Source organism: Rhea americana, unplaced genomic scaffold (assembly GCF_003343005.1).
Source record: "Rhea americana isolate MKP2758 unplaced genomic scaffold, rheAme1 scaffold_143, whole genome shotgun sequence".
Lineage (NCBI taxonomy): Eukaryota > Metazoa > Chordata > Aves > Rheiformes > Rheidae > Rhea > Rhea americana.
Genome location: NW_028185517.1, coordinates 356183 through 382778, shown reverse-complemented (window position 1 = coordinate 382778; position 26596 = coordinate 356183). Strand labels below are relative to the sequence as shown.

The 26596-nt window shown below is 39.1% G+C and overlaps 1 protein-coding gene across 1 annotated transcript; it reads left to right on the top strand.

Moving 5' to 3' along the window:
• Positions 1-7150: 7150 nt before the first annotated feature.
• SCNN1D (sodium channel epithelial 1 subunit delta) lies at positions 7151-26234 on the top strand. The gene is made up of 13 exons (XM_085298936.1): positions 7151-7221; positions 15229-15563; positions 16440-16692; positions 18298-18491; positions 19912-20015; positions 20422-20585; positions 21187-21285; positions 21870-21987; positions 22575-22653; positions 23289-23346; positions 24114-24169; positions 24540-24615; positions 24914-26234. Exons 2-13 carry the CDS (start codon positions 15244-15246, stop codon positions 25274-25276), a joined length of 1884 nt encoding a protein of 627 aa, XP_085155062.1. The 5' UTR covers positions 7151-7221; positions 15229-15243; the 3' UTR covers positions 25277-26234.
• Positions 26235-26596: the final 362 nt, after the last annotated feature.

Genomic DNA, 26596 nt, shown 5'->3' with positions numbered 1-26596 from the left:
TTGATGTTGATGAGCCCACTACTGCTTCAAATAACCAAGATAGGTCTGTTAGGTTAAGTAGAGAAACAGCCAGCAATCTTTACTTCTATCTTGAATAGAGAACTACCCCTTAAGCCATTTACTAGTTTTGCAGTGTCTATACTACCTGTGGAATTGCAAGATCAGTCAGTTACTGTGTTTTCTGTTACTATTTTGCTTGTCTCACAGTCAAACCACAGATCTATTCATTTTGTTTGCTGTTTAAAGGCCGTGGTAAYTGGTACCATCTAAATATTTTGGATGTACAAAGGCAGAATTTGCTAGCTATGAAGAGCTTACTGCCTTCAGGCATAAGATGCATTAAAGAGATCATTGGCTAGTGAGTGAAGGCAAGAGTGTCATGTGGCCTGTTATGCCTGACTGCCTCCTAGAACAGGGGCCTCAGGGAACTGAAGGTGCTGAGCCAGCCCTGACTGGCAGGTTGCCCATAACCAAAGACACATCCAAGATTCAGAGCAGGCAAAAGCCTCAAGTGATCAGTGAAGAAGGAGGCTTGGGTGTGTTATGCCCAAGCAGGAGAGGTTTGAGTAGAGATTATTAAGCACATATAAGTGAGAGTGGAGTTGGACGGAGTTTGGCTAGAGGGGCAAGGAACTTGAATAGAATGCAGAAGGAAAGAACAAATACTCCAGTGCCTCAGAAAAGAGGAGACCCTGGCAACCTTGATCTGAATGGGCTGGAAGAAATAAGTCAGGCATGGGGCTGAGCTTTTGCAAAAGCATGGAGAAGGAAAGAATGGGTATTTAGGATGTTGTTGAGGAAGAAGTGGCAGCTGAGCAATCACCTTGCAAAATTAATCCGATGAGTAACAGGTAATTTAGYGCAGGAAGCCACAAAGCCATCTTCCCCTCTTACTCCGCAAGGGGACACCATTTATCAGCATGGCTATTTTCCGTGTTTGCGAAAAATGGGGCACAGCTGCAGGGGGCTCAGTAATGCTGGTGAAGCCATTTTTTTCATATGCTAAGTAAGTATATGCTAAGTCCAGTTATTCATGTGTCACTTAAAGACCTTAGTTTCGGTTTTGACTTTGTATTTTATTTGACTTTAGGCATTGATAAATATTACTGAACTATATTCCCTTATGACTCTTTAAAGTGTCTTTCTTCATTTTGTCACACCTTCAGTTTGACAAATGTTTACAAGGGTTTTTTTTCTTTGTTGGGGGAGATTTCACAAAAGACATTTGGAATTCTGAACCCTATTAAAGGCAGAAGGATATCTGCTGCTTAATGTAGAGGACTAGTGTGAGTCTTCCTTACTCTGATATCTGGATGCAATTGTAAACACCTGTGTGCAGATGGGAACTGAGATGCTAAGAAACTAAATCGCTTGCGCAGGTTGATGTTTGTAACAAAGCACTAATTAATGACATTTTCCACAGTCTGAACTGGTTTTCAGACTAAGGGATACCCTTCCCAAGACAACAGCCAGGAAGCAATTCAACCTCAGATTTAGAAATCTTTTTGTAAGAGCCCAGGATATTAATGCTAATGTCCTAGACAGATTTAAGTCAAGTAATGATATCCTGCCTTCTTGAATTCCCGTCCAATTTCAAATGCATATGAGATGTGTCACTTCCAGGTCTACACTATTGAGTAATATCATTTGCATTAAAACATCTTGCTCCTCTCCCATCTAGAAGGGCTTCCATTTCATTGATGAATTAAACAATGTTTRTAAGTGGGTTTTGTTTTGATTTTCTAATAAAGAGTTGCCAGGTTTGCTCCTGCTTCATGTTTGGCCTAAAAACAATTTAGATGTATGCAGTGTTGTCTTTTATTTATTTTTCTTCTTTYTAGTTCTTTGTCATTCTGAAAGGTTTTATTGATTTAACTGCCATACCGGCATTTACTGAATAAAGTTGTGCTATGTATTTTAGCTCAAGATAATTACTTTTTTAAAGAAGGGTAACTTTCCTTCAATGAAAGTTTCATCACTAAAGTGCATGTTTTTTCTCAGAATAAATGAATATTTCACACAGTCTCTAGATAAATACAATGCTTTGTTTCCCTTCCAGTTTTTTAAACAAACAAAGCTCTCCCCTGCTGAAAAAGGTGTGCAAAAGATAAGAAATGATTGGGACACATTAATAGGCTTCCTTATAAACAGAAGGTCCTAGATGTTGGGCAACATGTTTCTGTAATCTTTAACATCAGTCTTCCTACCAATAAAGTTTGGTACTCTCTAGAGTTATAGTACTTAGAATTATTGTAGTAGAGTATGTGTGTGTGTGTGTGTGTGTGTGTGTGTGTGTGTGTGTGTGTGTGTGTGTGTACAATAGCATTACAGTATATAGTATTACAGAATTATAGTATATCATTATCAAGTAGATTGTGTCATTTTGAAGAATTACCAAAAAACGTTGGTTCTCGAGGAAATTTATTCTCATCATTTTCTTTTCATTGGTAACTGGTAGTTTATAAATAGCTTCAACATGAACAATTAGCTAGAATTTCAGATAAGGGCTGTCTTAGTTACTGACTCTCACTGATTCATTGTTGATCACAAGGAAATCATTCTGTTTCTTTGAATCTTTCTCTTTCTTCCTCTATAAAGAAAGGTTCATATTATTTACCTGCCCTTTCTGGAAGCATACACACTTARTCATTTGATGCATGTCATCTATTCTGAGCTCTCTTGATTAAAGGTTCCACATCACCAAGTGCCAAACATTAATCACTACTGTTATGATAACAATCATTTCTGTGTATTTATAGGTCAGATTAATATTTCTAGGCATGATATTTCATTTATATTTTACTTCATTTTCTACAGACTTGGAGAGGCAGCAAACAGATAGCCTTAGATGACCCAGAAAAATCACAGGCTATGTAGCTTCAGTACTAGTAGTGGAATTGTTGATAAATTTATCGTATCTAAAACTCTTTTCTCTTTGATTTTCTCTCCTACCTGGCTAAGGTCTGGAGTGACCTCCTTCATGATGGCTGACAGTGGTATATTATTACTTAGAAAGAAACTCTGGCTTGTTTCTGAGTAAGAAAGAGGGAAGGTCAATCCTCTTCTTTTTTGGTGCCACTGTTACTAGACAAGCAGATCATCACCTGAATCCTCTTCCTATTTACCTCTCCACCCTGTATTCCCCAATGCTAGTCAATACACAACCATCAGTGGCCATGTAAGTGGTCTTATAATGGCATCACTTTTAGATGCTAAAAAAAAAAAGTACCACATGCTAGGTTCTCCTTATTGTTGATCACTTTAGCTCAGAGCCTTTTACTGCTTTCACATGCTGTCTTTGGTGTTTGACATTTGTATAATTATATTGCTATTTATAATCAAAGTACAGCATTATTAAGCTATTACTGTGCAAGTGAATGTATGCCTTCAAAAAGATTATAATGGTTGTGGTTTCATTATTTTTGAATTTCCTTCAGAAGGCTATCTCTATATGGATCTCTACAGGTAATCATTCTGCACAAAGATGATTTGCAATTTCACAGCAAGTTTTTGTGTCCAAATGTTTTTTCTTACTTCTTTAAAATATTAATTTAGTCCCACGGGAAGATGCTATCTGAGCTGTCCAGTAGTTTGATATTATGAGTTCAGACAAAATAAGCCTCATTGAATAGGCTGCATTGCTAAATTTCTTTGGCAAATATGCCTCTGCCATGACCTAGAGGAATTGTCTAGTGCTGAAAGGAGGAATTGAGCCTTTTAGTGATAGTGTTTTCAACTTTATAGAGCTTACTAAGCAACACAGAATGTCTGCTAAACAAAAAGTGTGAGTTTGAAATTCTTGCTCTTCCACTGCTTTCTCATCTACTGTTTCCTTTATGCCCATCAAGAGATGTGGATGTGCACAGAATGTCACCAGATACCAGAAAGGTGGGAAAAGACATAGAACCACATACAGTCTTATCCAGCCAGGTTATGACCAGTTCAGGTGTAGATAAACAGTTTAGGTATGTGATATCTCACTGACTGATGCAAGCTTTTGGAGATGGTTCAGCCTTGTAGCTGGAAGACACAGCTTCGAAGAGGAACAAGGAAGCTGGTTGGAACTATTGATACAAACAATGCTTTGAATTTCTGTCTGCCAGCACAGCCTCTGAGAAACTTAAGAATAAATATATATAGAGCATATTATCAGATGTAGGCCAACAAGGCAAGGTGATGGCATCCAGAATAACAAAATGATACCTCATCTTGCAGTTTACACTGAATGTTCATGACAATATGTTCTAGAAAGTCCTTCCCTGGGAAGTGCCCAAGGTGTATAGTAAAGTCTATGACAGAGCAAAGATAATATGCTGTTGTTCATTCCAACAGCAAAATAAATCTTAGTCTCTTTATAGCTTCAGTATAGCATTTACTGTACAGTACACATATGTATACAGTATTCTTGAACAAAGAACTAATCTAGCTGCAATGGTAATGCAGCGTACAGGGAAACAGAGAATATCTTGGATAAAGAGGTTTTACGGGTAATTGCTGCTGAACTATCAAGTCAAAGTCAATATTCAGACTTTTGATGAAATGCAATATAAAGCTGATATTGCTAGAAGAGTCCAGTGGAAAATGACAAGGGAAATTAAGAAAACCAGCATATCTGACATTAAGAAACTTCTCAAAATTAAGTAATACAAAATGTATTACTTAATTACTTGCCTAAATGTTAGTCCTTCTGTGAGAAGTGAATTCATTCTGTCAAAAGGAAGTGAGAATTTCAGAAAAAGTATCACGTAAAGGAGCTAAGCAGTCATGATATACAGTCACTTCTGGAGGCATGTTAAATGGCCTGGATGGCAAATATAAATTTTAAGAGTTCTTGATCTACAGACCTCTTCACTGTAAATGGCTTTAGGAGTGAAAATAATCTCAGGGCCTGTGAAGTGAAAAGAAAGTCTATGATATTAAGCAAAGAGCATTAAGGAGATAGCTACTTGCTAAGGCTGAAAGCTAAAGGCACAAATTTATAGGGTATGATGTGGGGAGTACCCTTTGCAAATGTTCAGAAAATATCTACAGGACTGTATAATGCACAAACAGTTCTGTGGCCTGTTCATCTAAGAGGGGAGTAAGTACAGATCACCTTAAAATATCAGCTGAGATCTAGGAATATCTCAGAAAAACTTACATTTAAATACCATAGCATGGTTACTACCTGTCGTGATGTAGTTAACCAGCAGTATCAAAGAAATAGTCATCATCAAGCTTACATGGCAGCTTACATCACCAAAGCTTTATACAAACACCAATTAACCATTTCAACAATGCTGTGAAGTATCACTATGTCTGTTTCAGAGGTGAAGCAACAACAGAGGTGAAAGGATTTGCCCAAGATTGCACAGCAAGAGAAAAGTTCAATAGTTTAAGGCTTTCAGTTTTGTATTTTCTTGTCCACATTGTGGAGAATCTACCCTTGTCTCTGCRGGGAATTTCCTCTTTACTGCTTTTGCTTTCCCAGTCCTAGTGGATAAGAGAAAAGATCTGGTATCTTTTTGTTGCATTTATTCTTTGCAAATGTGCTAGAATTGGACAAAATGTCCTTGGCAAGCAGTGASCCTCCAGTAAACAGGTCTAGATTTTAAATGCATGGTTTTGAAAAGTTTTTAGATTTTTCTTTTATTTTGGTTCTGTATGGTGCTGCTTGTGTAAGTTCAGTGAGAAAACATCACTAGGCCAGTTTAGCTCCTTTTGATTACAAATCATTCCAGATATAACTTCTTTTTTTTTTTGGGGGGGGGTGGGGGGGAGGATTTCTGTTAGCACTCAACAGACAGGTCAGACCAGAAGTATGTGCGCTGTTCAAGTGGAATATTCACTCCACATTACTCATGGTGAAGTACATGTCATGGAAGTCATATGGCAGCATTTCTGCTCTTTGATTGGCTGACAAAACTGAGCATAAAAATATGAAAAAATGAATAATTAATAGCAAATCCTAGGGTGTACCAGTTGAATACAGTGTTTCCCATGTGAATAACCACTCTCCAAACATTGCAGCAAACAGACCAAGGACTCTCAAACATTCACAAGTCTCCCACACAATCTTCTGCAGTTTGAACAAATCAGAAAAGTCACTTATATAAGATTCACATTTGGCAGCTCTGAGCATCATTTCACACCTTTAGTTTTGAATTGGTTTGGTTTATTTTTAGAAAAAAAGATTAAGGTTACAGAATTATCTGTTTTCTTTAAAAAAACAGGTCTTCTCTTCAGCCACAATACTTCCCTGAGGGTTTGGCTGAATTCAGACTATTATTACTACGTTTTTAAAAGTTKTAAGTATCAGTAGACTGTAGAACTGTTTGTATGTGTTTGCCATTTTGGTACCAGCTCTGTGACTTAACAGTTAAACACAGATAAACTTGTTCTCTAGAGGGTGAAGGAATAATTCAAAGGTTGTTTATGCAAGATACAGTATTTCACCTGAATTTAACCTAAAAGCATCCATTTGAAGATGTATGACAGCTGACACAGCCACTTACATAATARGTAGTTTCAGTTACTGATTTGCTAATGACTGTTTTGCCCTTGCGCAGTTTGTTCTCAGTTTCTTCATTCCCCTCCTCCCTAGTTGCCATACTGTTGTATCTCTTCCTCTTGTCGACATCTGCTCTAATTCCCAGTAGGAGAGTCTGAAGTTACCAGACTGATTAACTCAGGGAACTGTTAACAGGCAGCGCATTGCAGTCTCTCTCCTGGGTACCAAGAGGAACTGGGATTGCCAGGGAACATCTGAATGACTATTCCCAGAAGACAGGAGCCAGAGATGGTCTCAGGCCAAACTCCTGGAGAAAGTGACAACTACTCTGGAAGACTTGGGCTTAATCTGTGATGGAGATACGGTATCTGTGATTCCACGGTGGCTATCTTGCATGTACACAGAACAAGAAGCTTTTATTGATTCTCCAGCCTCTGTCAATTGTAATTGCATCAGCATTTCTACAGGTACTACATCTGAGCTGGAGGAAGAACAGGCTGGGAAGCGGGATTTCAGCAGACTGTGAATCTTTGAAATGGATGAGGGACAGACAAGTCTAAATGGGTGGAGCAGCATTTATAAAGGCCTATGACTAAAGAAACAAGGAGAGCAGAGAACAGGAAGAGAGAGAAAAAAAAGCAAGTCGTATCCCAGAGGGATGACAGGAGCAGCTGCGGACGTCTTACTCAGAAAGATGAGTGAGAGGAAATGAATGCTTGGTCATACAGGAGGTGAGCAAGTTTTTGCTACTGAAGTTCCATTTTTAGCTCCACGCACCTCTGGGGGAGGCTTAATGGGAAGCAGGGGTTATTTGGGGCTTCTTTGTGATAAGAAGGGTTATAATTAAAGACTATTTAAATGGCTAGTGACTGGCTGATTGTATACATGCTCATTGTTGGGATTTCTCGGTTCTGTCCGGGTGTCCTAGCCAGCTTTAGCCTTGCTAAATCAGGGACTGACTGTGATCAAACCAGAGCAGCAAAGACTTCAGCGCAGGTTAAGATGTGTTCACCTACTTCCCTGAGCAGGTTTGGCAGCCTTTGCAGTACTTGAAGCTTCTCTGGCTGGATGAAAACCAGTACAGAAGGGAAGCTAAGGTATGTCAGTGTTACTCTATTCTTGCAGCTTGTGGTWTGAAGCTATGGATTCCTTCAACCATGGCTCAAAGCATCACACAAACAAAGCAGYAAATGTCAAGGTTCTTGCAAGAAATTGTGGAAAACAGTTTCAACACTGAGAGATTCCAGGAGATGAGAAAAGCACCTGGAAAGACAATCAGTATAGCAAAGTCTGGGGCAGGAGCAAAAGGAGACATTAAGCAATATCTGAAAGCTCTTGAGGGCAGGGTTTGCCTTTTTTCTACCTCTTGTGTAGGACTGAACTGATTGTCAGCACTTCCATAATACCTCCAAGTACTGCTCCTTTCTGCAATAGAGAGCAGAGAGGCACAGACTTGCGTTCTACTTTGAGAAGAAGGAAAAGTGGTTCTGGCTAGTAAGAACTAGAAAAAAAAAATACAGGAGGCAGAGTCTGATGCATGCCAATTCAAATTCATGCACAACACAGCCAATCAGAAAATGCAAAGAAGAAATTCTGGGATTTTCTTCTTTTTCGATAGCTACCCACAGAAGCTTGTCTGCCTTTAGGTGGGAGGGGGAATAGAAAGAAAGTGCTGCTGAGGGAGTTTCTACAAAACCTGAGGAGGCAAGTCGTGCTGATTTCAGAGTGAGGTAAACTGCGGCTTAATAAAACTGGGTTGATATGCTGTTGCCCGTGTGATAAGAGAGAACATGTAGGAAGATGATTTGACAGAGTATCCTGGAGCATTCCTGGGAAATGCACACCATCCATGCAGGTACAAGTGACACAAGTAAAGCAAGATTCACTAAAAAAAAAAAAAAAAAAAAAAAAAAAAAAAAAAAAAAAAAAAAAAAAAAAAAAAATCAAGTTTAAACTGTAGACCTACAAAGCCTCCTGAAGAGAACGAGGTGCAGGATCTGCTCCATAACCCTGCCACTGCTAGGGGAAAACAATGCCAAAGGCCTCTTTTCTTAGCTCTCAAACTGAAGAAAGGTATAGAGAAAGGAAAGAGACTCTGGAAGGCAGACAAGTTTGGGAATAAGAATATCAAATAGTGAAAGACTTAAGTGTGAGAGATTGCAATAATATGAAACAAATGCAAAGAGGGAAAAAATAGCTGAAAGATAGCTTGTGCAGTTAGTGGACAGCAAGTTAGCGTGCAGTTTGCAGTGTGGTATGGCAGCAAGGAAAGCTGCTGAAAGTACGAGGGTGTTGATGGATAATCTGTTTTAGGCCTCTCAGAGCAAGCAATTTTAAAGAATCAGGAAATTCTTCATGAATGAGTTGCTAAACATCCCCTCTTGTTCCTATGGAAGCTAAACAGCACAGCTCCTTGTTGGAGCTTCAGTCAGCTGCAGGGTCACCGCAAAAGTACTTTGTGAGGAAAGGAAAAAAAAAGAATGTAATTTAGAGAATGGAAAGAACACTCTTATCTGTCTGGTCAGACTGATCTCACTAATTTCATTGTTTTTACAAGAAGTTCAGACACGGTGGCACCTCTTGTTTTGGACATTTAAAATAAWGTTGGACAAAATATTAGTATTTGAGCTGTGGAGAACTAGCCAATCACAGCAAGAGGAACTAGCTAGAGATCATCACTACAGTCCTGCAGTTTAATCTCTGCGACTCTTTTTTTAACTGAAGCTTGTTATGACAAGTGTAATCAAGGGTAGGCACAATGAAAGTTTTACATACTGAACATTGTCTGAACAGTTCATCTGCTTAGTGTCTAATGTGGCTGAAGTTAGCATTACAAGTAGTTTACTCTATGGAGAGCAAATAAAACTTTTGACATACRCCAGAAGAGGTAAACATTCAAGAACAGAGATAATAATCTGGTAACATATTTCCCTAAGGGCCTGAGTCCATTCCACAAGGAATACTTTATTCATGGAATAAAGTTTTTGCCCGTGGGTAGTAGCCAAAATCTCTCCTCTCTGCCTGCAGGATACTTTTTGTACCTCTCTGCTGTCACTCTAAGCTGGTGCTGATACTAAAACAGGCACATATTCAAGAGAACTTTCTTCGTATAGTCCAATTTTTGTTTATTTCAGCCAGCTATCAAATGGGTGAAAACTTTATTATTCTAATCCATGCTGAGTACATATAGAAATCAACGCTRCTGTAGAGCCAAGGGTCAAGAATGTGGGTTGTAGACAGTTCCTGTAATACATGGCATCAGTGTAAAGGTTTAGAAGCAAAATGATAAATTCCTTTTTCTTACCTGTGCTGTTTTGGTCAACAAAATGAGATGTCGTTCCATTCAGCCAAACTGTGAAACAAACTGTCCCAGGTAAAGAAGCTTGAAGACTATTGTAGAAGGCATCATTCTGTGTAAAAAGTAACATGTCCGGAAGGTGTATTYAGCCACTGACATTTGCCATTGCTATACCAAGTGTGTGATAAACTTACTCCTTCCCCCCATTCATTACTACTAACACTAACAGACCTTTGCTGCCCCCCCACCCCTTGCAGATAGTTATAGTATGGTCTTTTTTCTGCAGCTCCAAGGGACTATTAATGTTACTTCCATAATCTGCCTCTGGATGTTGAAAGAAACACCAACATACTTTAACCAGAGAGTTTTATTCCCCTTTTCTCCCATTTTGGGGTATGACATGATAAATGAGCAAGTGCAGACAGAAATGGCATCTTGCTTGAGGGACACTTGTTTGTATATCCAGTTCTTCATTTCTTGCAGAAAAATTTCATGGCTGGTTCGGAAGGTGTTGTTCTGATGCATTGCCAGAGAATCTCTACGCTGAGGCCTGCAGCCATAATGAAGCAACAAAGAGTTTGTCTCGTGTATGTTCATTGTGCAATAATTTCATTGTCAAGCATTTATAGTTGTCATTTTCTGTTGCACAATATAAAATGGASAGAGAAAGAAAAGGGTGATGCACACAAATGAACATGGCAGAATTAGTTTGTGTCCTGTTTTGGGGGGCTTCTTTGTTTTTTACCTCTGCTTATACCACTGACAAGTAGCATAGCTTTGGCCCTTAATTTAACAGCCAATAGACTATTTTTAATAAGTACATTTTTTCTACCCCAAAATAGTGGCTTTTTTTAAGTTTAGAACATTATCCAAGTGTTGTTTTTGTACTAAAAGACATTTAGTACAAAAGATGTTTCACTAGCAGCTGTTTAATAGGATTCTCTTCTTTTAGGAGAACTTTTTAAGAAATAGAGATTAATGTTCATAATGTTTTGTTTTTYTAAAACAGATTCCAACACAAAACAATTGTCAAAGAATAAACAGACTGTAAAGATTRGAATTAGTCAAAATCAGAAGGGTGTGTTTTCCTTTACCCTTGTCTTTTCTCCCTTCCTTCTGAATTCAATTTCAGAAGAAGTTTCAGTTAYCTTTCGTTTTGGAATTTGTGAAATATTTTCAGTTGCAGTGTAATAGAAAACCCAGTTCCCAGTCCTTAGTTTAGAAGGAAGACTGGAGTTCTGCTGTTCAGATTTGCAGCTCTAAACAAAATCATCCATATCCAGAGCATTAGACAGTTTCATATTATAATTGACATCTCACAAACAATAGCATAGTGCTCCAACTGGGCAGAGGTCTGTACCAATTACGCATGCAATCCCAGGCATTCATGTTCAGCAGTCCCAGAATTCTGAATATATTTCCACTTTATTTATGCTATAAAACCTTTTTTTTGCAGCTCTTTAGTGTTATAAAAGCAAAGTGTACTGATTTAAAGTATCATGGTTAATAGCTCAGATGATTGAGTCTATTCAATTCATAACATCTGCGCGTGGGCTACCCCACATGTATTAGATTCTTAATGCATGTGGGGTAGCCCACTGCAGATGGGCAATGCAGTCTTGAAGCAGGAAGAAGTTCACTGCCATTTTACACTCCCCAATAAGCAATGTCTGCCTTACACAAACTGAATAGCTGATTATTTCAGGTTACATTGAGGTATGCAATTCCTCAAGTACACCTGTACAACTTAATGGCTTTAATTATTGGCAATCATGCAATCTTCCAGAAACCATGAAAAGGAGGGAGAAAGATAGTTCCTTGATAGGAAAGTTCAGAGCAGAAAGGACCTTCCAGGATCCGCAGTTAATTCACTATTTGTGGAAAGTATGGCTAAAAAGCTATTGTGACCATTGCAAAAAAAAAACATATATATATATATATATATATATATATATATATATCAAATGAGCAAACAAAAAAACCACAATCAAACTAACCTGAAGTGTAACCTTAACATTAACTTGTTTGTCCAGTTCATTCACTTCCTATTCCTTGGATCATACTTTGAATAATTTCCATGATCTGTTTCTTAGTAAGTCCTGCCCTTTTTGATGTCATCAATTTAATCCTTATAGGCTGGACAGCTCCCAGCATATGTTCAGTTAGAAAAGTAAATCTGAAAGCTGTGGGCCAAGACTTGTCTTCTGTTCAGGATACAGCTGAAGACTGACTTTAGTGGTTGCTCTGAATACTCTCAACAAAGATAGTTTCTGCCAAGGTACAGTAAGGGTGTTTTGACATTTGATCTGAGTTGTTTTAATGTATATTTCTGTAGATATGTATGATTTATATGTAGATAAATATTTATGCACACATTTAAATATTAGACTACATGATGTGTGTAGGCTTTTAGTGTGTGTTGAGCATTGAGTTAACATGACATAGCAGCTGAGACAATACATGAACATACACCTTTCAGCCACTGCTGTATAGCTTCCTGACTTTGATAACCTGCAGCCTCTGGAGGCACTTACCATAGTTAGGACAGGCAAACATTCACTGTTACGGGTATCACTTAGTTCCTGACTGCAACTGCTATTTAAATAAATGTAGTGCTAGGCTGACTTGGGAAAGCAGTGGAGAAAGAGGATGTTCTGTTGCTAGCATGTGTTTTGAAAGATTCCCTGCRTTATTTTACATTATCTTACAGATTTTCATTTCAGTAATTTTAAGAATGAAGATTTAAGTAGTATGAGCTAACTAGCCATAGCCTTAGGAGCTGAGTCAGAATTTCTAGAAACTGTGGATTCTCCCTGAAAGGCATGATTTGAATGTTCACAGGAGTTTTCTTCGATTCAGACTGACACATTGAAAAAGTGTATTTGACAAAAAGATTTACTTTTTCATTTACCTTTGCTAAATATTACCTTTTATTCTACTTTTCCTCATTAAAACAAGACTACTTGTGGTTAGGTTATTGTAAGTGACATAATTTCACTTTCATGTTGTAGAAATTAAAATTTTGTGTGAAATTACAGTCTTAAACTTTAAATATTTCTGAAATCATTCAGTCTATATCTTAATATACACTGCAGACTTATTTTCATTTATTCCTATTGAAGTAAAATGAAAAAGAAAGGGTTGAATCTGATTAAGGTTAAACATAGGATTTACCTTAAAAATCTAATCTAATAAAATTATATAAAAATTAATGGTAACTAATCTACCATAAGTTCATTTCTAGATTTTGCCACAGATACCCTTTTGGGCTGAAGAAGCATTTCAGTGTAAACCTTCAACCGCAAGATCAGTGGACAAAAGTTGTAGCCAACGGCTCAGAGCACTATGGCTGTACGGTATCCACATAGGAATAAGAGTTTAACCATATTTAAACAATGTAGAAAGCAGTGTTTCCTGCTAGCAAAATTAGAATGATTAATTCTCCTTTTTTAAAAAAAAATCACACGCTATTTTATATATTGTTTTGCCTAGACTTCCTGTACTTGTTCTAAGTTACATCTTTCTAAGAAAAGTGAAAAATAATTTGTCATATTTAATTATAAAAGCATATAGGTGCATTAAGATTTTGAGGAAAATACCTTGCAATAAGCCAGGTTTTCTTGTCAGACAATACATTTTTGTGACCTATTTCTCATAAAGCTAACTGATGTACAGCTTTTGGAGTGGTCTTCAGTTTAAGGATTATTCTTGGTCTTACTAATATCAGTAGGTACACATAAGGGACTATCCTAGTGGCTTGTAACTCCTTTAAGATATCATTTCATCTGAAGTRTCTCAGTCTAAAGAGCCTTGAGATGAAACCACATTTCAAAGTGGAGGGCTCTCACTGAGGATGAGGTTAGGGAGCTAATGTGTATCCACTGAGCTGCTGTAACCTCACTAGCACTCCACACTGAGCCACTACCAAACCCTTCTGRGCCCAGTTACTCAGTGAGCATTTGTTACAGCAGTGTTTTAGATACTATTTTTGTGTACTAGTTACCACAACTTCAAASTCTGTTACTGTATTTATAAGATTTATCTGGAGTTAAGGTTGGATCAAAGTGTTGTCCTCAGCAAACTCTTCCCTTAATAGCATAGTAGGCAGGGTGATTCATCAAGTACTGTAATGTTGGAAACTCACATATTACAGAACTTGATGTCATGGTTCAGTAAGTGGCAGTACCTCACAATTAGTCCAATGTCCTATGTTGSTGTTAAAGCCAAAGAAGATGCCTTTGCTGGTTAAAACATATAAGCATAAATATTTTTCGTTCTTTTTCTCAGCATGAAGCCCAAGATTATCTTGAGTAGCTTAATGGACAGTATACTTATTTTGACAAAGGACACGGGGCTTTTGATTCCCAGTTATGCCAGTTGTTGTGGGTGATTTTCAATTTCTTCAAAAAAAAAAAAAACACAAAATAAAACTTCATTTTCAAGTCTGTAAAATAGAGATAAGGATAGGACCTCCTTTTTAAAATTTTTTTCAAGCTCTCTGGAGTAAACTGTTTATGTACAAGATAGATGGCAAAGTTTCTTTTAATACTAGAAATTAACATTACTGTGGTCTTTCAAAATATCCCAAAGATGTGTTGTTGTTAAGTAGTGGCTGCAATGCTTTATATACACAGTACAGTTTGTTTAATTGCATTTTGGCACTGGAAATTTCCTTTGTGGTTTCAAATAAAGTAGTGTTTTTCTTCACTTCGTTTTCTAAATACTTGGTTCTGCTCATCTGGGCTATAAAACATCTACTGTATTTCATCTTGGAAGTGGCTGCATTGCAGGGATGGCTGAAATTACTGGTCACTTCCATTCTGCAGGACAAAAGGTCATGTAAAAAGTATTGTTAAACATAGATCCTAATTTGTCCCTTTAACACATTTGGAAGTGGGGCTCATCCTCCAGTTCTTTCACTTCAGGGTGGAACCATACTACTAATTCTAAGAATTTATTTTTCCATGGCTAGTAGCCCAGCATCTTTTACTAGCTAAATATYCATATTAATGAATCAGCTACAGATCTGTATAAATAAACAATGACAGAGTGTTTCAGAATTAAATGCTGATCTATAGTATCCTTAGGAAGAAAGAAGAAAACTACACATCCCTTTAGCTGCAGACTTCTTAGTAGCACACTTTAGTGGCACATGTATTAGTCATTTTAACTTTGTATACCCATATAAACAGAGTTATCATACTATGAGTATGGTAGAGTCACTTGAAGTTACTTAGGTAGCAGTATGCAGAACAAYTGACTTCTCTGCTACTTCCTGGTGTCCAGACTCTGGAAAGACAGGATGAGTGTTAGCTCAAAGTTATTTTCAGCTTTTGCAAAGAGTAAACTCATCAGTGCCCTGTTTCAAAAGTCCATAGAGTGGCCATGCTCTTTCTAGCAAGCTAATAACTCCCCCACCCTTTTGTTTTTTATTGATCAGAAACAGGCTTAGAGGATGGAGCAGGAAATGGCAAGAGATGAAGAAGAGAAAAAAGAAGGTTTGATTGAGTTTTATGACTCCTTCAAGGATATGTTTGAATTCTTCTGTAAAAACACAACAATCCATGGCACTATCCGCCTGGTATGCTCAGACAGCAATAGGATGAAAACAGCTTTTTGGACTCTGCTTTTACTTGCCAGCTTTGGCATGTTATACTGGCAATTTGGACTTATGTTCAGCCAGTACTGGGCCTACCCCGTTGTCCTAACCATGTCGATGCATTCAGAGCCCAAGATGTTTCCAGCAATAACYATCTGCAACCTGGACCCATACAGGTAATCTGTGCTTTCGTGATGGCTGTAATAGGTCTTTAAAGTTACAAAGGTTCAGAAGAAGGGAGCAACCTTATTTTATGATTTCAGACCTGAGGAGGCTGAAATTATTTACTATTAGTCCAAGTAGGAGGACAGTAGATAGACCTCAGATATGGATAGGGTCTACATTTCCAAACTGTTTTTGAGATCAGATCTTGGTCCAGAATTAAGCAACCATACATAGCACTTTATATCACATATCTTTTCAGGATAGAATGAACTCTACCTTGTGACTTGGTACAAGTTGTTAACCRATTTTTTTTGTTGTTGTTCTGATTAGAACAATCTTCCCTGAATACATGGCTACCACATAGTAATTTATAGCTAAATTATACATCACTGGAACAAGAAACCAAGTTGCAGCTAAATGCAAGCTAAAGCTGATTCTACCTGGCCATCTGTACAAATAAATGAGTTTATGGAAACAGTCTAATTTCCATGGAACTTTGTGGCTGTGCTTACCAAGCAAGGCTCACATAGAAATAGTAAGTTATCAAGAGGTTTCTAATTATGTAGCAAATGAAGTATGTGATTTCCTGAGAGTAGTTATCAAATCAGCTGGCAGCAATACCTTTTTATGCAGCTGATGCTACATGGCTGCAAATTCTGAGATTTTTCAAAAGAGAAGTTGGCAAATGAAAATTCAGCTACTAGAGTTCATTATAAATTAATATCTTGAAGTTAGGTACACTCAGCATAGCACTACTGGCTTTTCTCACAAAAAAAGCTGCTCTGTGTAGACCAGAAAAGTAACCTTTCCATAGATACCATGGATACATAGAATTTTTCTAACAGAAACAGATATTCAGAAATAGCTAATATTTCTGTTCCTTACAGATTTGAACTGGTCAGTGAACATTTGGTTCAATTGGATCAAATGGCAGAGGAATCTATCRCTTTTTTATATGGCATCAACACATCAGCCAGCTTATTCCACATGAATGAGAAAAACATCCAAGTAAAAGACTTGTCAAGCACAGGCAATTTCAGCAGGCCCAACTTCAAACTGAGCCAAAATTTCTCACTCTTGAGAATATCTGACCACATTAATAAATCAGGAAAGAAATATTCCAAAGTGGGCTTCAGACTGGTAAGTGTAACAGCAGTGATGTTTTGCCTGTTCAACATTTTAATCTACCCATACAGGATATTGTCAGAATGTAGCACAGGCCAGTCACCTAATCCTTAGRTCCAGCAAGCTGAGAGTAAAGAACAGTAACACAGCTGGCAGGGCAGACCCTCACCATCAGGGTCTCATCCCAAAGTACCTGAACAAAGCAAGACAGGCTGTCCTGGTGGTAGCCAGCTTTAACCAAGCATCTAGATCATTAGGCAAGCTCATGGTGATAAGCCGGGTCTAAGATCAAGCCAGGAAGTTAGTCTGGAGAGCAGGATCCAGTTCAGTGATGCTAGGCAGGTACACAGCAACAAGGTACATCCAAAGTCAAAAGCTGGAAAGTCTGTCCATGAGCAAGGATCTGGCAGATGCAGGGGCCCAACACTCACACAGCACAGCCAGAGCATGACATTAGGCCCAAGAGCTGAGCTTAAAAAGAGCTCTAGGGCCAAAGTTCAGGGTGTGGTTGGATGTCCCAGCTGGCATTGGTCAGGGCCATTAAGGCCTATTAGTGCACTCAGTGCCCTAATGCAGATCTCTCTAGATACATTTAACAAATCAGTGGGAGAAAAAAAAAAATATATATATATATATACACATATACATATACAATTTCAGGGCTGTATAACAACATCTTGGAGGATGTTTCAGAAGAGGCCATCCCTACCTTTTATATTTTATGATATTTGCCAAGACTCTTGTAAAGTGAAGCAGTAGCAATGTCAATGGTCTTCCACAAACTGTCAACCTGTGCAGTCCTTCTGACAATAACAAATTCAATAGAAAAAGGTAGCAGCAGACTGTGAGAATCATTGTACTCCTTTCTAAAAATATTTAAAAAATCTATACTTAGCACGTGAGCCTAAAAATATCAGAGAAAGAGTCTGTCTAAAACAAGCTGTGAAGACTTCCTCAGTGTCCAAATGCTGTGGTACTGAGGGCACTAGAAATGCTGCAGATAAAAAAAGATGACTATAACAAATCCAGAATACAATAAATGCATGTCCATGACTTTGAAGAATGTGAATGCATTAAGTTCTTCATCTCAAAAACAGAGTTAGCATAGACCTAAGAGCAAAAGGGAGTGGGACTGATGTGGCTTGAAAGGCCAACAATTTTTGCCTGATTATTACCATCCTTCCCTATCCTGAAGTCCTTCCGCAGGCACACTTTCACCAGGGTGTGTGGGTGTTCACATGTCTAAGGCCTGAGTAAGAACAAAGGAAGCATCTCTGGACTTGTTCCCTGATTCATGGGTTGTGAAGAATTCCCATCAGCCTTGTACTTCCTTCTTCCAGAGTTCTTGATTTTGCTTGTCTACCTCTCTTCTYGGGCCTCTTTTCCCCCACACTGATTCCACTGAGGTGAAGGAACAGACCTCATCCAGTTTCTGTGAGATTCCTGGCACGTAGCTGAAGTGCTCATAGATTTCATTTTGTGAAAAAAATATAGGTTTCCCTTGCCTGTGTCCAGTATTGGCYTCATCTTTGACTTTTGTAACCCTTAGAGAGGCTGTCATGTTTTGGCTGAGCTGGATAGAATTTGACTTCTTTTTCTCTCTCTCTTCTTTCCTCCCAGTGCAATGCCACAGGTGGGAATTGCTTCTACAAGACCTACTTATCTGGGATGGATGCAGTTCTTGAATGGTACAGGTTTCACTACATGAATATCATGTCCCAGATGCCAGTTATAATCAACATTTCTGATCATGAGGAGCAGATAGAAGATATGGTCTATTCCTGTCAGTATGATGGGGAGCCCTGTAGGCCCAGGTACATTGCTTTTTGAGATGCCAGTTGTGATTTCAGCAAAACACAAAGGCTTGGCAGACTGAAACTGAGCCTGCGCTGTGTTTGGCAGTCAGACTGCCAGACTTAGCACTTGTTCAGATCTGACTGAAAGAATAGGGAGACAATCTTCTATGATCAAACTATGGGACTGTGAACCCAGGAGTTAGCATACTCCCACAACTTACCTCTAAGACTGTGAGCAAGTGTCTTAGGCTGTCAAAGAACCTAAGAGAAACTCATTAGGAATTAAACCTTTGCTAGTACAAAGATGTGTTGATTATACTGAATGATAAACAACGAATGTCTATCTGCATGGGAGGAAAGAAGCAGGATTTCTCAGATATACAGTGGATGAAAGCAGGATCTATTTTTGCTGTAACAATGAAAAGGGGGAAGCAAGGGGAAGAATAATACTCTCACTGCTCCACTGTAGCACTTAGCATAAGGCTTGGCCCCTGAACACAAGTATTATGCCGGAAAGGCCCAGGCAATGCCAAAAAGGACAGATGATCTTTGCATCCTTTTGTCTTAGAAGCAAAGAAGGAAGCATGCACCACATGCCAAAGATGTAGCTTTTTATTCCTGCTTTCTGCTGTCAAAAGGTCTTTCAAAGGCAGTGCTGACCTATAGCAGCCAAAATCAATACTGTGTCTCAGGCACATATTTGCAGGCCTAGCAGTTGTCAGCTGATGACATGAGCAAAGTTAACAGCAATGCACTCATCTATGACACAGAACAAGCAGAGGCAAATTTAAGTGTTTGTTTTGAGGCCCTTCAGCAAAGAGGAGGTGGATCTGCAGTGCTTGTTGTAGATCATTTTACAAAATAAGGTCCTGCCTTATTGTTTCTGAAAGCAATTGATTCATATGTTCTTTTAGAAAGGCATTTAGTGTGGCTGATGCTTTCATGCGACATACCTCTGTCTATGCACTTGATGATGAGCATTGTCACTTTGGTACCAGTATTTATCCAACTTCCTCCTTAAAAACTTATAAACTGGTAGACTGTGAAGGCTGACTCGACCATCAAAGTTCAGCAAGACCATAACTGCTGAGAAAATGAAGAGAGAGAAGTTATTTCTCCTAGCCTCCTATAGCATGGAGTTGGTCTCACACTTGAACCTGCCTGGCTGTTTAAACAGGCAAAGGAYATTCGAGTAGCTGGTGGAAGGAAAGGCAAGTCAAACTCTGAATTTGACTTATGTGTTTGTCACTCTGGCTGTAACCTTGGGTGAGCAATGAATCCCTTTGTTCCTTATTTTTTCCTTGCCTCTGGTGAGTTAATAGCTCTTTCCCATAGGCATTCCTGTACACAAGCACACATGCACACATCATTTGTGCTGCAAAGAAAGCAAGCATTGTCACTCCTAATTAAAACCCCTCAAAATCTCTCTTACTTTCAGTGACTATGTTCACTTTCACCACCCTGTCTTTGGAAGCTGCTATACTTTTAACAGCAAGGGGACAGACTCCTTTTGGACAGCAACAAAACCAGGAATTCCTTACGGTATGGTATTTGGCAAAGGGTTGGAAGAGGAGCTAATGTGAATATAATTTGGTGATGGATGAAATATGTGTCTTCTATAGATGACTAATTGACACTTAGCCCTCTCTTCTAGTTTGTTAGTACAAACCACATACTGTATTTGCTTGCTTCAGTAGCCCCATGTATACAATGGCCAAATCAGCTGACTGTATACCTTAACTTATAAAAAAACAGAATATTATTCTAGTTTTAGAGCAGGCTTGTGCAATTACTAACTGACCACTCACCAGATCTCTAAGGAAGATCAGTGCCTCTTCTGTGAACTAAGACAGCAATACTGATCATTCCTGAGAATTCAAGGCATGGTGGTCTTCCTATTTTGGCCCAAAATGCATTGTTTTACACTTCTCTTTTCTTTGATTTKCAGGACTTTCCCTTATCCTGAGAGCAGAGCAGAAGGATCACATCCCACTCTTGTCTACAGTGGCAGGTGTGAAAGTGATGATACACAACCACAACCAGACGCCATTCCTCGAGCATGAAGGCTTTGACATCAGACCAGGCATTGCAACTACAATAGGCATTCGGCAGGTTAGCTCCTTGCTCAAGAGCATTCTCCTTCCACTTGCCTTCTGTTTTGATTGATTGCAGAAAGTTGTGAGGAGCTGAACACTGTGACTGGCTCATACAATGGGCTTGTGAGGCTCTTGTGTCCTCTTCTTGGTTGTGTGTATATCCTTATGCAAGCCCTTTTTCACTATCCACTGTGGTCAGGTTCCTGTATGTAAAACAAATTAATTCAAATGTACAAGTGGCCTTTCRGTCTCCAGTTAGGGCCTGATTTGTTCTTACACCCAGGCTCTTACCCCTTGTTGCAGCTGAACACAGGGGACTTCATGTATGAATAAGGATGTGAACAAGYATTCAAAAGTGATTGAGTTATTTTGACCTGAAGAGCTGCTGCTTGTCAGCTGTACTATTTGTCAGCTGTACTGTAGTGGCTGACCACATGTGCTCATCTATCTTGCCCTTTTCACCATGTATGTWTTGTTAGCAAGGTATAACTTTACTGCTCATTATTTTGCTGCATTTCCTGTCCTCTGTATGATCACCTGTCCAATTGAGTTTGGATGGTGATGGCTAAGTCCAATTAAAGTTCCTAATCACTCAGGCCTCTTTTCTGTGTCCACAGGATGAGGTGAATCGTCTGGGTGGCAATTATGGGAAATGCACAACTAACGGCAATGATGTGAATGTTAAACTTTTGTACAACAACTCCTACACCCTGCAGGTATTGTCAGAGTGGGTGACTGAGGCCTTTGAACAAACAGCAAGMAATTCCTACCTTATTCTTCAGAGAGCTTTTACAAATCAGCAGGTTCATTGCTGGAGATAGCAGAGATTCTTCTCCTCCCAAAAGCAGCTCACAGAGAGTGTTAGAACTTGGAATGTGCTTTACTGAGCAGGAGATATTCAGCCCCAGACACCAGGACTGTCTCCTCCTTCTAACGCAAGCATGACTGGGAGATGAGATAATGAGTTAGTCAAGGCAGCTGAGCTGTTCCAGTGGGATGTTCTTGGGCCATCAGATATTTATTTTCATAAATATTTGCTCCTGGCTGAGGGTGTTTGAGTGGTTTAACTGAGCTGTTACCATACACGAAGAAAGAGTGAGATGGAGAAAGTTCTGTCCCACTGAATTCTATACCCTTTTCAGAGGTAAAGCCAAGGAGTAAAAAGTAAAGTCTGTAGTCTTTCAGTAGTAAAGAAATCTTAGGTCATCTTCTAGCAGCTACATGCTAAAGGGTAAAGTTTTGGGCRCGTGCGATTTTTTGACTCATCCCCTCTTTTGTATTTTCTTTTTTTTTCCCCCAGGCTTGTTTGCATTCCTGCTTTCAGCACATAATGGTTAGAAAATGTGGCTGTGGTTATTATTACTACCCGCTGCCTCCCAGTGCTGAATACTGTAACTACAACAAGCATCCTGCATGGGGTAAGGGCATAGGACTGCAGTCCCATCCTAGTCTGCAGGGAACACCTTCCTAGAATAGGGACGGTTATGTGACTCTTTGGATTACTACCCTTCAATTCTGTGCTTATTTACTGCTTATTTACTTACTATTTCCTCATATCACTGAATCCATYCAGATGGCAGGTACCTGTCTGTATCTGCAAGGATATCAGGTTATTTCATAAAATATTGTGATGATATCAAGCACTCCTTTCTTAAAGACATTGGTACAGGCTTTCCCAGGGCCAGTCTTATTACCAAGCTCTTTTATGTTACCAACACCATTGGCTATACTGGTGTAAGACAAAGCTTTCATTCAGAGAATAACTTCTCTTGGTTTTCTGAGTGCTTTCTCCCCAGGAGACCCTTGCAGCTTCCAGAGAAGGGTCATGGAGTGCAGGCAGACAATTACCTCTGCCGTTTGCAGCCATTCCAAACTGGGAGTGAGGTGAAGAACAGGTCTCTCAAAGAGCACTGTATGCCTGGGAAGGCCAAGTGAGGGCAGAGATTTTGGTAGCTCATTTCCTGAAGAAGTGTCTGAATGTGTTCCTCCCTATTTCTTCCACCAGGTCACTGCTTTTACCAGCTGTACAACAGGCTGAGGAATCATCACCTCAATTGTTTTGATCAATGTCCCAAGCCGTGTCGGTAGGTCTCAGAAGCAGAGCACAAAAAATGTCATCTTGCAGAGGAAAATGACATCAATGGAAATATGGACAACTTAGTGAAATATTTGCCAGCCAAATAGATGACTGTATTCTGGCATTTTTTGAACCAGAGATTCAGTTTGATGGCTGAAYTTGCAGTGCTGAGAAAGGAAAAACATGACAAAATTAGGCAAATTAAACAAGAACTTTGTGTGTGCATGATAGCTGGAAGGGGAAATTGTTTCAGTTACATAGAAATGTTTTATTAAACCGAAATCAAAATCCTTCATGTCATTTTTCAGTCTATATTACTTTTGTGATTCACCTTTTTGCTATAGGTCCAGTTCAAAATGGAAAAACATCATTTTAAAGCAAAATGTCAAATGTTGTGAACATGTCRAGTAAAAATTGTCACTATTTTGCAACCATTCTAGTTTTCCTTCTGACCTGAACAGTTTTCAGGAAAGCTCTAGCTTTATTGTGTAAGCTGACTTACAAAGCTTATTCTAAGGTTCTCAACAGCAACCCACAGAACTTCTGCTTTGGGGAATCAGTCGACAGTATTAAATTCCTTCATTTATTCACTTTTAAATGCCATAATCACAGTGATAACAATCTCCATTTTTGTCTTAACAGGGAATCACTGTACAAAGTGTCTGCTGGGACAGCTAAATGGCCATCAGTGAAGTCTCAGGTAGTCCATACAAACAATCTCTATGTGCAGAGAGGATACTGTGTTTAGTATGACTTGGAGAATATTAAGGTTAAGCGTGAAATCAGTGACTCAGGCAGCAGCAATGAAAAATACAAATAAAGCAAACTGGCCTAACTGTGGTGCAGGGGAAGGACCCCATAGCTAAGATGTCAGATGAAGAGTCTGGGTACATTCAATTCCGGTCTGAGTACAACTTCCTTGTGACCTTAAGCAATTCACGTTACTGCCTTAGTTCCTACTTGCAATGGCATTAATGACTTTCTGATTCCAGTGGGGTGGTTATGGTGTAATAACTCCCTCGTTACTCTTTGTAAGGTTTTGCAGGGCTGCAACRGAAACTCTGTGAGACTGTAGATGACCTCTTGCCATTTCTCATGTTCTAATGCTAAATGGGCATCCAGGTACATGACTARGTGATTAATCCGTGTCACATAGAAGATAATGTAGATATAAATAYAACCAGTACCTTTTAAGATGAAATGATTTAATAAGGTAGCTGTTAAAGGCAGAATTTAAGAGCCAGAATACTATATACACCTAAAATATCCATGCATATTTCCTYGCTGCTCTGGCAAATATTAACACTTGATAGCTATCACTGTATGCCACAAACCAACCAATTAAATCTTCTTTTGATTATTAACAATAGCCGCTTTATTGCTTATGAAATCTACCCTTACAATATATTAAAGATACCAAAATTCAGAAGACAGGATTACCAGTAACATACATATATTCTGTTGCAGGACTGGATCCGACAAGCACTAAGGCATCAGAATGGATATAACTCCACCAGCAACAGGTTAGTCATTGAGACAAGGTAACAGGTATTCTCTTCATTCTAAGATCTATTAAAATATGGATTAACTCTTCATCCTTGTGAAATTTATAGATGTTAAACTGGGAAAGGAGGTACAGAGTCGTCCAATAAATTTCCCTTTTCCCTCTCAGTGCTGTAAGAGGGAAAAGGTCCCTTTTAGCACCTTTTTATAACATCACTTTCTAAGCTTGTGTTAAACACTCTCAAGAATAAAGCTTGAGTGAGTGGTGAAAACTATTGCCCAGCAATCCCTGAGTAAAATCACCGAGACCAGAATGCCTGCTGTAGCTTCCACCAGGTGAACGCCAATCAGAYATCTCACTCCTGCTAACTGCTTTTTTCTCCAATGCAGGAAGGATATTGCCAAGGTGACCATCTTCTACCAACAACTGAACTACAAGTCTGTGAATGAGTCTCCCTTACTCTCAGTAGGTTGCACTACATTAGCTCACAGTATTGCTATCTTTCATTAGTTGATTAATTCACTAATCACACAGTACTGTGCTGCATATGGTTGGAGGGAGGATTATTTTCAGCCCTCAGGATGGGACAAGATTTTTCTTCTTAAACAAGTGACTCAGAAAATTTCACAGTTTACACAGAGTCACACAAACTTGGTCCCCAAATGGCAAGTGGCTAATTGGCCTGCTGGTAAATATGCAATAATTTCATGATCCCAGAGCTCTGCTGTGTTTGGTGAACACAGTCCTTTGGTTCTTTCCACAGGAGAATTTGCTTCTGTCCAGCATGGGAAGCCAATGGAGTCTCTGGTTCGGATCCTCGGTGCTGTCTGTGGTTGAAATGTTTGAGCTGCTTATAGATATACTAGTCTTGTCTCTCCTCTTCTGCTACCAAAGGTTCAGGTCAAAGAAGACGTTAAAAGTAGCTCACACTCCTGCCATCCCCAGCGTGAGCTTGACACTAGAAAATTACCGAGCTGTGCAGGAGGAGGTTGGGAAAGGCTCCGGTTCTGCTCAGACTCACCTTCCTGTAGTGACCATTGCCATGGACAACAGTGACCTCCATCTGCACCTGATCTCCAGAAAGGTGGAAATGCCAGCACTTTGCCCAGATACGGTGCTTAAATGATTTAGATACATGAAGAATGGCTCTTTGGAAGGGGAACTAAACAGCTAAGAGTGGTGTGTGTGTGCACACAGAGTCTGGGAGACTTGAAGCTCCCAGAGTGCGTCGGAAAAGTGAGGCCACAGGGGCTCAATTGCCATCAGAAAGGCCACAAACAGAAATGTGCTACACTCATGATCTCTGAGCTCCTAGACACCTGAGTGTTTAGTGCTGAACTGGAGAATTCTTCTCCAGCTATTATAAGCTCATTATTAAACCTGTCTATATGCCCTTAATTCAGGCATAATGCAATGGTCTTTTCTTCTTAATGAATATTGTTGCGGGGGGAGACTGTAATGCTACTCTCTGGGGCAATTGTCCAGTTTGCAAAAAGGTCTGTTCATAGCTTCTAACTKTTAAACCCTTGTGAGGAAATCACCCTGTGGCTTCAAACCGGCCCACCTTCATTTCACAAATGTACTCAAGAGAAAAGTCAGCCTGCTTGTAAATGAGAAGGTTTCCAGTGGAGGCTGATGGTGGTCGTGTCAGTCAACATTGTCTTGAGGGTGATGGAAGCACAGCTGCAATCAGAACAGCCTCATATTCTAAGACATATCTCTGCCCTTAACCTACTACTATTTCATTTTGAGGACAAGGCACAGAATGCTTTTGCTGGGATACTTTTAGATTTAGCCCAGATTGTTTCAAATGGGACTCAGAGGAAAGAMGTTAGATGAAATGGGGTTGATCGATAACTTTTTTCTATCACTGGTGCTACCTGAGTTGTTTAGAAGATTAAAATAACGCTGCATTTTTGTTGCAGTCTATTTATAAATATAAAGGAATGTTTTAATGTTAATATTTGACAGTAACTTATGTGTACATAAAATAACAGATTTATCTTGATGATATTTGTAGGGAGCATTTTACTCTGTTCTAATCTTGTTACAACTTTCTTTGGAGAACAAGTTACAAAAAATCAGTGAGGGTTTTTGCAACTTTTTAAATAATAAAATGCTCTGAATACTGATAGTGACTGAGCATTTTGTTTGATTTTGTTTTCTTTGCCTTCAGCCAAAATTTGGGTTTGTTACTGCCCTGGAGGATCACTTAAAAGACAATGGATGATTTTTCCTTCTGATTTTTGACACTGGAAATGTCTCCTCCAAAATGTTCAAGCTTTATTCACAGAAGCCAAAAAGCTTAAGGCTAAATCATGAAAAGGGTTTTGTTTCCAAAGATGTTTAGGTGGGATGGTCAAAGTTTGCAGTCTGTCACTGACATCATTGGAAGCTAAGCACCAAGGTGTTCTTGAAAGTGAGCCCAGTCCTCTCACTGTGTGCA